We start from the raw sequence: 14,758 nt of genomic DNA, 5'->3' as shown, positions 1-14,758 counted from the left end.
TCATTGTCATTCATCAGAAGCAGAATGATTTGGGGCATGAAATTCAAGAATTTCATGAACCATAGGCTGACTGTGGCATTGGCACATAGGTTGGTAGAAGCCAAATCTAATCTCTTCTAATGGGATTCTGACACACAAAAAAAACATGTTGAAGCCCTCAGTGGTCTCAGAGACTATGCAATGAATAGGGCTTTGAAAACTACCGCTAATGACTCAGTATGATCACTAATAGATTTTCTTTCTTTTTTAAAAAGTATTTATTTATTTTTAGCTGCGTTGGGTCTTAGTTGCGGCACATGGAATCTTTTGTTTCAGCACTCAGGCTCTTTGTTGTGGCGAGCAGGCTTCTCTCTAGTTGTGGCGCATGAGCTTAGTTGCCCCATGGCATGTGGGACCTTAGTTCCCCGACCAGGGATGGAACCCACATCTCCTGCATTGGAAGGCGGATTCTTAACCACTGGACCACCAGAGAGGTCCCTGATCACTAACAGGTTTTCAACATGCCATGAAGAACATATGTTGTGTTATTCATCTTGGTTTCTTATAATTTTATATTTTCTATATTTTGTAATGGATTAAAAAATAAAATACTTAGACAAGTATCGAGTGTTTAACAGAGCATTACTCATTTGACAAAGCAGAAATATGAGACTTGATTTGTATCCTTAGAAAACTGATAACCCAATTAAGAAGACCCTAGTACCCATGCTGGTGAATATAAAAAGAAAAGGCATGAAGGGGGCTGCATTACACGGTGTGGTATAATGGTGCTGTGGATGCACAGAGATGTGTGTAATGTGGGAAGAGCCCTGAGCTAGGGGGAAGAAGATATGGGTTCATATCCAGGCTCTTCCAGAGCACTCAATCCATTTGAGCTCTAGTTTCTTTCTAAATATAATGAGGACAATGAATCAACCTAGAGATGCAGCCAAGACTGAATGAGAGAACTGAAGACAATGATATCAAGTGCTATGCAGGTTTAAGATGTTGCTATTGGTGAGTGATCACTGAGGATAGGAGCAGCCAAGGAAGCTGAGATGTCACAGCTCCTCACCCCTGCCTGGCTCAGAGTGATGTTTGCAGTGGTTAACTGGAAAGGGTAAGTGGGGGCTAAATAACATGTGACCACACAGAAAGAGGCCTCTGGGACCGCTGTGGATTTGACTGTAAAAATGACCTACTGAGAAGAATCAACTGGGCTGGGTAAATGAGAAATCATTCAGTGGCCCCTGATTTAAAGTAGATCCCGTTAATCTCAGGAAGCCTCAGGCTCCTGAGTGACACCATCCCTACTCAGGAAAGGCCAAAAAAGGGAGTTCCCTGACAGAGATGGATCATCAACCTTTCCTTAGTCCTAGATTCTCTCCCAGCTCCCAAAGCCCATCTTCTTTCAGACCCAATGTTCTTTTTCTTTTTCCTGCTCTTCAAATTCAATCAGGTCCATTTTTTTCAGATCACTTCTTCTCTTTCCCGTTCAGTTGAGTCCCCTGTCTTGGGCTCTGTTCATCTTATCCATCTGAACTCTATCTAAGCAGCTGGTCCTCTCTCTGTAGCCCTTTTGGTCCAGGTAGATCATCCCTCCCTGCTGAGTGTTGCCTTGCTTGGAGTTTGCCTTCTCAGAACAAATGCATTCTTCTCCTTAAACTGACCTGGAAACTGAGATTTTGGGTTTTTTGGTGGGAACTGGCACCAATGTGCCTCCCTTAGTTGAGAGAAGAAGCTCTTGCTTTCCCATAATGTTATCTTTTAAAATCAGTCCTCGCGATTTGATGCAGACAAACTCATGACCTTGTGTGCATTCAGCAGGCAGCACTTTTCTATGACTTCACATTATCAATTCTTTGAAGAGCCATAGAGAGGAACTGATAGAACTTTCACTTCTATTTCTCTGCTTTTTGTCTTTGATAATAAGTATCAATTTTTTGTTCTCGTTCTGTGAAAAATGCCACTGGTATTTTGATAGGGATTGCATTGAATCTGTAGATTGCTTTGGGTAGTAGAGTCATTTTCACAATGTTGATTCTTCCAAGTGAAGAACATGGTATATCTCTCCATCTGTTTGTATCATCTTTAATTTCTTTTATCAGTGTCTTGTAGTTTTCTACATACAGGTCTTTTGTCTCCTTAGGTAGGTTTATATCTAGGTATTTTATTCTTTTTGTTGCAGTGGTAAATGGGAGTGTTTCCTTAATTTCTCTTTCAGATTTTTCATCATTAGGGTATAGGAATGCCAGAGATTTCTGTGCATTAATTTTGTATCCTGCTACTTTACCAAATTCATTGATTAGCTCTAGTAGTTTTCTGGTAGCGTCTATAGGATTCTCTATGTGTAGTATCATGTCATCTGCAAACAGTGACAGTTTTACTTCTTCTCTTCCGATTTGGATTCCTTTTATTTCTTTTTCTTCTCTCATTGCTGTGGCTAAAACTTCCAAAACTATGGTGAATAATAGTGGTGAGAATGGACAACCTTGTCTTGTTCCGGATCTTAGAGGAAATGCTTTCAGTTTTTCACCATTGAGAACCATGTTGGCTGTGGGTTTGTCGTATATGGCCTTTATTATGTTGAGGTAGGTTCCTTCTATGCCTACTCTCTGAAGAGTTTTTTATCGTAAATAGGTGTTGAATTTTGTCAAAAGCTTTTTCTGCATCTATTGAGATGATCATATGTTTTTTGTCCTTCAATTTGTTAATATGGTGTATCCCATTGATTGATTTGTGTATACTGAAGAATCCTTGCATTCCTGGGATAAACCCCACTTGATCATGGTGTACGATCCTTTTAATGTGCTGTTGGATTCTGTTTGCTAGTATTTTGTTGAGGATTTTTGCATCTATGTTCATCAGTGATATTGGCTTGTAATTTTCTTTCTTGTGACACCTTTGGCTGGTTTTGGTATCAGGGTGATGGTGGCTTCGTAGAATGAGTTTGGGAGTGTTCCTCCCTCTGCTCTATTTTGGAAGAGTTTAAGAAGGATAGGTGTTAGCTGTTCTCTAAATGTTTGATAGAATTCGCCTGTGAAGCCATCTGGTCCTGGGCTTTTGTTTCTTGGAAGATTTTTAATCACAGTCTCAATTTCAGTGTTCGTGATTGGTCTGTTTATATTTTCTGTTTCTTCCTGGTTCAGTCTCGGAAGGTTGTGCTTTTCTAAGAATTTGTCCATGTCTTCCAGGTTGTCCATTTTATTGGCATATAGTTGTCCATTTTATTGGCATATAGTTGCTTGTAGTAATCTCTCATGATCCTTTATATTTCTGCAGTGTCAGTTGTTACTTCTCCTTTTTCATTTCTAATTCTATTGAGTCTTCTCTCTTTTTTTCTTGATGAGTCTGGCTAATGGTTTATCTATTTTGTTTATCTTCTTAAAGAACCAACTTTTAGTTTTATTGATCTTTGCTATTGGTTCCTTCATTTCTTTTTCATTTATTTCTGATCTGATCTTTATGATTTCTTTCCTTCTGCTAACTTTGGGTTTTTTTTGTTTTTCTTTCTCTAATTACTTTAGGTGTAAGATTAGGTTGTTTATTTGAGATGTTTTGTGTTTCTTGGGGTAGGATTGTGTTGCTATAATCTTCCCTCTTGGAACTGCTTTTGCTGCATCCCATAGGTTTTGGGTCATTGTGTTTTGTCATTTGTTTCTAGATATTTTTGATTTCCTCTTTGATTTCTTCAGTGATCTCTTGGTTATTAAGTGGTGTATTGTTTAGCCTCCATGTGTTTTTATTTCTTACAGATTTTTTCCTGTCACTGATATCTAGTCTCATAGTGTTGTGGTCAGAAAAGATACTTGATATGATTTCAATTTTCTTAAATTTACCAAGGCTTGAATTGAGACCCAAGACATGATCCTGGAGAACATTCTGTGAGCACTTGAGAAGAAAGTGTATTCTGTTGTTTTTGGATGGAATGTCCTATAAATATCAATTAAGTCCATCTTGTTTAATGTATCATGTAAAGCCTGTGTTCCCTTATTTTTTATTTTTATTTATTTATTTTTTTTGCGGTACGCAGGCCTCTCACTATTGTGGCCTCTCCCGTTGTGGAGCACAGGCTCCGGACCCACAGGCTCAGCGGCCATGGCTCACGGGCCTAGCCGCTCCACGGCATGTGGGATCTTCCCGGACCAGGGCACGAACCTGTGTCCCCTGCATTGGCAGGCAGACTCTCAACCACTGCACCAACAGGGAAGCCCTGTGTTCCCTTATTTATTTTCATTTTGGATGATATGTCCATTGTGAAAGTGGGGTGTTAATATCCGCTACTATGATTGTGTTACTGTCGATTTCCCCTTTTATGGCTGTTAGCATTTGCCTTATGTATTGAGGTGCTCCTATGTTGGGTGCATAAGTATTTATAATTGTTATATCTTCTTCTTGGATTGATCCCTTGATCATTATGTAGTGTCCTTCTTTGTCTCTTGTAATAGTCTTTATTTTAAAGTCTATTTTGTCTTATATGAGAATTGCTACTGCAGCTTTCTTTTGATTTCCATTTGCATGGGATCTTTTTCCATCCCCTCACTTTCAGTCTGTATGTGTCCCTAGGTCTGAAGTGGGTCACTTGTAGACAGCATATATACGGGGCTTATTTTTGTATCCATTCAGCCAGTCTGTCTTTTGGTTGGAGCATTTAATCCATTTACATTTAAGGTAGTTATCGATATGTATGTTTCTATTACCATTTTCTTAATTGTTTTGTGTTTGTTATTGTGGGTCTTTTCCTTCTCTTGTTTTTCCTGTCTAGAGAAGTTCCTTTAGCATTTGTTGTAAAGCTCGTTTGGTGGTGCTGAATTCTCTTAGCTTTTGCTTGTCTGTAAAGGTTTTAATTTCTCTGTTGAATCTGAATGAGTTCCTTGCTGAGTAGAGTAATCTTGGTTGTAGGTTTTTCCCATCTACCACTTTACATATGTCCTGTCACTCCCTTCTGGCTTTCAGAGTTCCTGCTGAAAGATCAGCTGTTTACCTTATGGGGATTCCCTTGTATATTATTTGTTGTTTTTCCCTTGCTGTTTTTAATATTTTTTCTTTGTATTTAATTTTTGATAGTTTGATTAATATGTGTCTTGGCACGTTTTTCTTTGGATTTATGCTGTATGGGACTCCCTGCACTTCCTGGACTTGATTAACTACTTCCTTTCCCATATTAGGGAAGTTTTGAACTATAATCTCTTCAAATATTTTCTCAGTCCCTTTCTTTTTATTTATTTATTTTTTTAATTGAAATTTTTTTTAATTTTTGGCTGCATTGGGTTTTTGTTGTTGCGAGTGGGTTTTTCTAGCGAGTGGGGGCTACTCTTCATTGCACACGGGTTTCTCATTGCAGTGGCTTCTCTTGTTGTGGAGCATGGGCTCTAGGCACACAGGCTTCAGTAGTTGTGGCACTCGGACTCAGTAGTTGTAGCTCGCGGGCTCTAGCACACAGGCTCAGTAGTTGTGGCGCATGGGCTTAGTTGCTCCGCGGCATGTGGGATCTTCCCAGACCAGGGCTCGAACCCATGTTCCCTGCATTGGCAGGCGAATTCTCAATCACTGTGCCACCAGGTAAGTCCCAGTCCCTTTCTTTTTCTCTTCTTCTTCTGGAACCCCTATAATTCAAATGTTGGTGTGTTTAATGTTGTCCCAGAGGTCTCTGGGACTGTCCTCAATTCTTTTCATTCTTTTTTCTTTATTCTGCTCTGCAGTAGTTACTTCCACTATTTTATCTTCCAGGTCACTTATCCGTTCTTCTGCCTCAATTATTCTGCTATTGATTCCTTCTAGAGACTTTTTAATTTCATTATGTTTTTCATCAGTTTGTTTGCTCTTCAGTTCTTCTAGGTCCCTGTTAAATGTTTCTTATATTTTCTCCATTCTATTTCCAAGATTTTGGATCATCTTTACTATCATTACTTTGAATTCTTTTTCAGGTAGACTGCCTATTTCCTCTTCATTTGTTTGGTCTGGTGGGTTTTTACCTTGCTCCTTCATCTGCTGTGTGTTTCCCTGTCTTCTCATGATCCTTTGGTTCTTAAGGTACAAATAAATCCAGACTTATGGGAATCTATGCAACCAAGGTAGACTCAGCCAGGGAGTCAGGAGAGCTGAAGGCTGTGTATAGAGTCAACACTCATTCTTATTGTCCCTATTCTTCATGTCTCCTCTCTCTCTGAGGTCAAAGAGGATGGGGTTGTTACTTTTGTTTCTGATAGCCATAAAAGTGGATTCATCTCACATGGTCTAGGATGTGGTAACAAGATTTTAAATAGGGGCATTCAAAAGGACATGGACCTTTTGGTCCTGTTTAACCTTGAGTAAATTACTAGAATTCTCTGTTTATAATAGGAAATATCTATTGGGGTCTGAATTGTTTCCTCCCCAAAGTCATATGGGAAAGCCCTAACCCCCAGTGTGACTGTACTGGTAGATAGGGCCTTTAAAGATGGAATTCAGGTTAAATAAGGTCAGAAGGGTGGGGTCCTAATCTAATAGGACTAGACTGGTATCCTTTTAAGAGACACTAGAGAATGAAATCTCTCTCTCTGCTCCTGTGCATGGAGTGAGGAAAGGCCAAGTGAGAAGGCAGATGTCTGTAACGTAGGAAGATATTCCTCACTGGAAACCATCTCTGCTGGAACCTTGAACATGGGTTTCTGGTCTCCAGAACTGTGAGAAAATAAACATCTGCTGTTTAAGCCACTAAGTCAGATATCTTGTTATGGCAGCCCAAGCAGACTAGTATACATCTAACGTATATAAAGCATCTGGCAAAGAGTGGCACAAATATTGAGTTCCTTCTTCAATATCTTCTACACTTCAGACACAGATATTCAATCTCCCGTTATATTTTTCACCCAGATATTCCAGGCATCTCAAGATCAGCACTTCCTAAAGCAAATTAATCGTCTTCTCCCTCACACCTCCTAGTCACCTAGGCTGGAAACCTCCATCATCTTGTTTCCTCTCTTGCTTGCACCTCAAATCTGATGTGTCTCCAGGCCTGTCCACTGCTACCACAGTATCTCTTACTTCTTTCCTCCCTGCACTCCCTACTCCATAGCCCTGCTTTAAACATTTCTTTCAACTTGGACTATTACAAGAGTACCCTTGACTCTCAGGGACACCAAGTGGTCTCTGTGACCCAGGTGTCTACCTTTCAAATCATATAGAGAAGTCTCTCCAAATTACCAACTTCACATCTCTTCCCAAAAACTTCACTGACTTTTGGAGGATATGGAATTGCTTGGTCACAAAACTGATATATAAAAAAAAGTCTGTTTTAAAGTCTGCCAAGTCCTAAAAATGTTCCAGATATGCTTTTAAGGGGGAAAACACAGAGTTTTGGGTGACTTAAAAGTTGAAAATGACATTAGTTTTCTAAAACCATATAGATTCTATGTGTATTTTATACTTCAAAGAACATAATAGAAGAATCTGGTCATCACAAAATAATCATCCAATTTAGAGGAGGATGAGGTAAGTGGCCTTCCCAGGTTCCTTCAGACCATGAGAATCTGATTGCTTAGAGTTTGATGGTATTTTATACATCTGTCCTTTCACTACCTATTTAATTCATTCAACAAATGTGTGTGCTATGTGCAAGGCTGAAGAATGAATTATGCAATGAGCAAGGGCTTTCCAAAGAATAGAGAAGACTGAAGAAGAGGGAGAGGGATGGCAGACAGGGAAAGTGACGTTCTAGGTGGGACTCTAGCTAGGTTGCCATGGAAGCTGACAGCCAACCTAAAAACTTTCCAGAACTAAATTCTTACCTCTTTCTCTAACCTTCTTTCTGTACTTCCTTCTTGGCCTTTCTTCATTAAAACTTTCAATTGAATGACTACTATAAGCCAGGAGTTCACTGTCTAGTGAGATGGTTACAATTCAGTTAAAGGAAGAACATCTAAGGAAGGTTCAAAGCCTACTTTCTGGAGGCCTAACTCTCAGAAATATATACTAGTCAAAGCAGAATAAGCAAAGGTACAGAGCAGTTTGGAGTTGATGTCATTAAGTGTGGGACAGGGAATGAAAGGTGACTTGTGCCCCAAGGCAGGAAGTGAAGCTTTGTAGGTCCAGTGAGCCAAGTGGGTCTCTTCTGGGAGATTTTTCTTCTGGCTGGCTATTATTTCTCATTGGATCATCCATTACCTTCTAACCTGTGCTCCAAAAACCTTCATGCATCCCATCTTATTAAACCATTTCACTCTTAATGTTGATATTTAAGGCTCTGCTGGAGGCCCATTCCAGCCTTCTCTCTCACAACTCTTAGATGAAACTGGACTGTCAATAAAGCAGCCACCTGCTGTTCTCTGAGCAGATTCTTCTGTGCTATGCAGCTTCCGCTCCATCATGTACCTCTGCCTCTCACCATACCAGGCTCTCTCCCTCTGCCACCCCCTCCTCCAACACAGACACAGTCACACACAGAGCCTTCAAAATACAATTCAGGTGTGGCAAACTGGTTAAGAAGTGTTGTGAACTTTAAAATCTGTTTCTCTCGGAAAATCAAAAGACCTGGCATATCTGGGCCAGAATCTCTGCATGGCATTAACTGGCTAAAACTGAGTCAGGGTTATCCTTTTAGATGGGCATGTGCACTTCAGTTTACAGCACTCAGCTCTTCTCATTTCATTTACATTAGCTACCTGGCCTCTACAGACTTTTGGGTTTCTATTCCCTAACCTAATGTAAATGTCAACCCTTTCAAGATCCCTTCCTTCTTCCCTGTACCAGATGTAAATTCTCCCAATTTGAATGGCAGTCATACTGTATATTCATGACCTGTATTTTTAGTATTACCTTAAAAAAAAAATTACCTTTTCTACCAGTCTTTTACGCATGGCCAGTATTCAACAGATATTTATTTTCTCGACAGAATGACAGCACTTTACTTCCCTACCATGAGAATAAATACTGTTTGTGGCTACAAATTTCTATTTTGAAGAGGTACTCCCACTACCTGCCAAAAAAAAGCATACAAATACTTACATTTTCCTTAGGAACTTATTAGATGGTTCTTGCCCTTTATAGGTATCCCTTTCTCTCAGGAGTACTGACTCAAGCCAAAATAAAATTGAACTCACCTTTAAATTTGTGGGAGTAATACTTTTGCCACTGACAATTTCAGATTTGATTCAATAGCTTCTCTGCCTCTGAAGACATAATAAGTCGATCAGTAAAATCTAAACAATGTCTTTTGTAAAAGATAACTGTGATCACTTTATGAGGTATACCTTGTTTTATTGTGCTTTGCCTTACTGCTTTTTTTTTTTAAATAAATTGAAGGTTTGTGTCAACCCTGCATCAAACGAGTCTATTGGTGCCATTTTTCCAACAGCACTTGTTCACTTCATTTTTCTGTGTCATATTTTGGCAATTCTTGCAATATTTTAAACATTTTCATTATTGTTATATTTGTTACATGATCTGTGATCAGTGATCTTTTTTTTTTTTTTCGGTACACGGGCCTCTCACTGTTGCGGCCTCTCCCGTTGTGGAGCACAGGCTCCGGACACGCAGGCTCAGCGGCCATGGCTCACGGGCCCAGCCGCTCCGCGGCATGTGGGATCTTCCCAGACCGGGGCATGAACCCGTGTTCCCTGCATCGGCAGGCGGACTCTCAACCACTGTGCCACCAGGGAAGCCCTGTGATCAGTGTTCTTTGACGTTACTGCTATGACTCACTGAAGGCTCAGACGATGGTTAGCATTTTTTAGCAATAAAGTATTTTTAATTAAGGTATTACATTGTTTTTTAGACATAATGCTATTGCAGTTAATAGACTACAGTACAGTGTAAACATAACTTCTATATGTACTGGGAAATAGAAAATTCAAGTGACTCACTTCCTCACGATATTTGCTTTATTGTGGTACTCCAAGGCATGCCTGTACTCACAAAACACTTTGTGGATATCCTATTGGATGAAATGCTGTCAACAAAGCCATCTTCTATGACTCTGCACTCAAATACAAGGCCACGAGGGAGGCAAAGTTCAAGTATGAGACAATCAAAGACAGACAAAATAAGTGATTCTTCCAAAGGCTGTGATTTTAGATGTTGCCTACTACAGCAAAACAATTTCCCAAGAGAAAAATAAACAGAAGGTAGTAGTATCCAAAATACTCCATTTAAAAAAGTTTTTTATGGATAACTGTCATTATGAGTACAGCAGGAACTGCTATGATTTGAAAGATACAAAAAAAAATCAGAAGAATGTTAGCATTCAATAGAAATTAAAACCTAAGCTGAAGGCTAATCAAAATGTTTGGTACTTGGCATTGTTCTGATGAAAGATAAGAAATTGTTTGGTTTTGTAAATAATTCATATAACTCAGAAAAAGTTAAACTTAGATTTCAAAGGAGCTACAATGCACCAACACTTGACTTTTTAAAAACCTCACTTTGCTACAGGCAAACATTTAAGATAATCAGGGTTATATGAAGCTCTCAAAGGGGAAGGCAGGGAGGCAAGTAAATTGTAGATTTTTAATTTGCAAGTTGAGATGGTTTTGGAAAAATAATTTTGGTTTAATTATTTATTCATAGATCTAAAAGGCTAGTTCAGTTTGCCAGAGCACAAGAGAATGCCAAGAGAAGTCAAAGCCATGGGGATGGACTAACATAAATCCATTCTAATTTCTGGAAAACAAGTGACATGGCGTAACACCATCACAAAGGATAGTATTAGCAGGAATAGGAGACCTGCGGTCTAATTCAGTTCTCTCTTTGGCTTCTAGAGTATCACTTACTAAGAATTTAGTGAAAAACAGGGAAATTCTACTCCTTTAATTAATTATCCATAAGCAGCAGGAAAGAAACAAAGGAAAGCTAACATAGAGTGATGCACCTTCTTGATTAAAAATTTGTGAACATGAATTCATTTTAATATGTTGAATCTTGAGTCATACTTACAAACCAATGGCTAATACACTACAAAACTTTACAAACATAAAATCTCATCTACTACAGAACTCCAAAACTAATGGAATTAATTTCTTCTCCCTTTTAAGTATTCCTTCCACAGAAATTCCTGAAACTGAGTAGTCATTGGAACTACACTTCTACACGTGTCATCAAAACATGACTGTTTTGTCAAAATGATGCAAGAAGCAATTTCGAATGAGATCAAGCTTATATTCTCTCAAAACACATTTTCAATTCTTTGTACTCCAAGTTACATAAAAAATAAGGAAGGCTGGACTCAATGTAATTTCTCTCAGTCCAATGTCATTAAACTCCCAATGTCTCCATGCTAGGAAAGGATACAGTATTTAAGTGCACTATCAAAAAATATCTCCAGTTCTAAAAGAAATGCTTTTTATTTTTAAAAGAGGGCTGTTGCAGTGCCCTTTACTTAGCGGAGACCAGCCACTGACTTCCTTCCTTTACCAGCTTTCCAAGATGATACTAAGTGAGTTTTTGCCCTAATATTTTTGCCCCGGGTTTTACGAGGCTTCTCTTCTTTGTGCACCTTCATGTGCTGCCTAAGATGAGAGCTCTGGCTGAAGCATTTGCCACATTCACTGCACTGGTAGGGTTTCTCCCCTGTGTGGGTTCTCTGATGTTGAATGAGGTGGGAACTCTGGCTGAAACATCGGCCACATTCATCACACTGATAGGGTTTTTCTCCAGTATGAATTCTCTGGTGCTGAATGAGATTTGAGCTCTGTTTAAACCTTTCTCCACACTCATCACATTTGTAGGGCTTTTCCCCAGTATGGATCCGTCGATGCTGAATGAGATTAGAACTCTGAAAGAAACTTTTTCCACAATCAGCACATTTATGGGATTTCTTTCCAGTATGGATCTTCTGGTGTTGAAAAAGAGTTGAGCTCTGACTGAAACTCTTTTCACATTCGACACATTTATAAGGCTTCTCATCCAAGCTTCTTCTCAGTCTACTCAAGCTTGATTCAAAGCGAACAGTCATTCCCCATCTCTGCCGCTGCCGGCCTGTTTTGCGCTGGTTCTCATAGACTTTTCCTTGGCTCGAGCTCCGAGATATACCTCCCTTAGGTTTTCCTAACCGCATGGTGAAGAGCCAAATGTATTCTTAAGAGTCTACACTCTTCTTCTGAATGAATATTTCACTTCCTAGAGCTACACAGCTCAGAATTTTCTATGTGTAGAAAAAAAAAAAAAAACAAATTATAGATGATTTGTTAATTATTCAACTTTAATATCTCTTCAGCCCATCAAAACTGCATCCATTTTTAAATTAAATATCGTATATTAAGGCATATATATGGAATCTGAAAATATTGGTATAGATGATCTTATTTACAAAGCAGAAAGACACAGACATAGAGAGAGAACAAACATGAACACAAGGGGGAAAGGGGGCAGGTGGGATGAATTGGGAGATTGGGATTGACATATATACACTACTGATACTATGTATAAAATACATAACTAATGAGAAACTACTGTATAGCACAAGGAACTCTACTCAGTGTCTGTGGTGATCTAAATGGGAAGGAAATCCAAAAAAGAGGGGATATATGTATATATATATATTTGCTGTATATGTATATATACATATGTATATATGTATTTGCTGTACAGTAGAAACTAACACAACATTGTAAAGCAACTATACTCCAATAAAAAATTTTTTTAATGTATTCAATATATATAAAAACAAAGACGGGCTTCCCTGGTGGCGCAGTGGTTGAGAGTCCGCCTGCCGATGCAGGGGACACGGGTTCATGCCCCAGTCTGGGAAGATCCCACATGCCACGGAGCGGCTGGGTCCGTAAGCCATGGCCACTGAGCCTGCGCGTCCGGAGCCTGTGCTCCGCAATGGGAGAGGCCACAACAGTGAGAGGCCCGCGTACCGCAAATAAATAAAAATAATAATAAAAACAAAGACAATTCTGGGAAAAAATACTTGCAAAATAATTCTAATAATTCCAGAGTCCAAACATAATAAATATAACCAAATTTACCTTTGGAGTTTTTGTCTATTGGGACAGGACAAAAAAAAAAGAAAAAGTGATAATATGAAATCTAAATTTTTGTTGGACAATAACAAATGAGATTAAAAAGTGGAGACAATGTAATATCTTAATAGGAATAAAAGAACTCCAAAAGACAATCAAAATTTGGGTAATAGATTATCATTATATTTTAATATTTACTCCCATGTTAAACTTATAGTCATGGGTGACTCATTATGGTGTCCAAATCAGAAAGAAATGACAAATCATACTACTTTGTTAACTATTTCTGTTTATCCTTGTTTGTTTAGCTGTTCTACTTGCACAGCTTTAGAGAACAACTGAGTTCTAACTTTGTAGCATAAGTTGTTTTGAATGTAAGAACTACTCTATAAGAAGTGGAAAATTTCTGTGAATCTATTCAATAAATACTGGATGAGGAAAATGTCAATGAAGAGATATTTCGTAATTATTTCCTCTAGATTCCAATGATCCAAGAAAGAGGGCAATTCTTTGAAAACTTGAAACAATGAATTTTTTTTGAGAAAGGAAAATTTCAAAAGAACTTTTACTTGATAGTGTAATGAAACAGAATAAAAGGTGGTAGGTAAAACACAAGAAGAGGAGGAAAGTAAGTTTACAGGTAAAAATAGGATGGAATTTTAAAAATACCCACATGCTACAAAAATTCAAAATTTCAAATAAATTAATTTCATTTAATTACTTATAAGGTTACTTAAAATAATGGCCACAACCAAAGAAGCACAAAGTCCAAATGTGGGAAATGTCCAAATGTCCAAAGGTGACAATGTGGGAAAACCTAGGACTGCAAAGGTAATGCAATTATTGGAACTAATTTCCACATCTTATTGTCAGCAAGTAGACTTTAAAATGGGAGTAATTACCCTGGGTCTCTGCACACAAGCTTACAAAGCAAATAACTGAAAACAAAAATTACATCATTGTTCTTGCCTTTCCATCATCTTATTGTATAATTGAGACTCCAGGCCTGACAGTGCTGAGACTTCGTGTATTTAAGTATATCTGCTGCAATTAAGGTAAGTATCAGAAAAAGCAAACTGCATACAACACAAAACTACAGAGAGAGCACTACTCATTTCTTAACTTTAGTAAATATTTATAGAACATCTATTACAAGGAGGTATGTCAGGTACATGATGTTGGTGTTCAAAAATAGCTATAATGGTAATTATACACTGAAAAACACCCCACGTTTATTTTTCAACATTACAGAAGTCAGTTCTAGTAGGAAACTCAGAGACTAGCTAAACCATCTAGAACACTACAGATGAGGAAATCATACCAACAGGCAGCCTGGGTGCCAGTCACTGGGCTATCTAATTCTCAGAGCAGCTTTATGGGATTATCTTCATTTTACTTCCATTTCTAAGGAAAGGCAGGTATACTTTGGCCAGGTTCCCACCCCCTAGTAGCCTAACCCCAGAGCCTGTATTCTTAGTGGCAGAACTGACTGCAGCCCCAACTTCCAACGCCAAGTCCAGCGCTCCGACTGGTGCTCAGCCTCATTTCACAGCAAGTGCGGGTATTAAGGGAAACTTGAGTGAAACGAGCTGTTGGCCATGCGAATAAGCCTCACTGGAATGTGCCTGCTTTCTCGTCCATAAAATGGGGATGACAATAAGGCCACTACATTATCATGGTGTTAGAAGTTTAAATGAATCTGTAAGTCGCTCAGAACAGCCCTGTGCTACCCAAGCGCTTGGTTCAATCTGTTTTATCCTGACACGCGACTGATGGAGGGCGTAAGGAATGCTGCTCACGATCCCGGGCCTGTCCTCCTCTGGCCTCAACTCGCCCGG

At 38.9% G+C, this 14,758-nt stretch overlaps 1 protein-coding gene across 1 annotated transcript; it reads right to left on the bottom strand.

Annotated features, from left to right (window-relative positions):
- Nucleotides 1-11,332: 11,332 nt before the first annotated feature.
- ZNF22 (zinc finger protein 22) lies at nucleotides 11,333-12,010 on the bottom strand (the record flags this gene model as incomplete). Its single annotated transcript, XM_079900576.1, has 1 exon — nucleotides 11,333-12,010. The coding sequence occupies one exon, from the start codon at nucleotides 12,008-12,010 to the stop codon at nucleotides 11,333-11,335; it is 678 nt and encodes a 225-aa protein (XP_079756702.1).
- Between the last annotated feature and the right edge of the window lie 2,748 nt (nucleotides 12,011-14,758).

This window comes from Stenella coeruleoalba, assembly GCF_951394435.1.
Source record: "Stenella coeruleoalba genome assembly, chromosome: 16".
NCBI classification, from domain to species: domain Eukaryota; kingdom Metazoa; phylum Chordata; class Mammalia; order Artiodactyla; family Delphinidae; genus Stenella; species Stenella coeruleoalba.
This window is presented reverse-complemented; position numbering and strand designations above follow the sequence as displayed.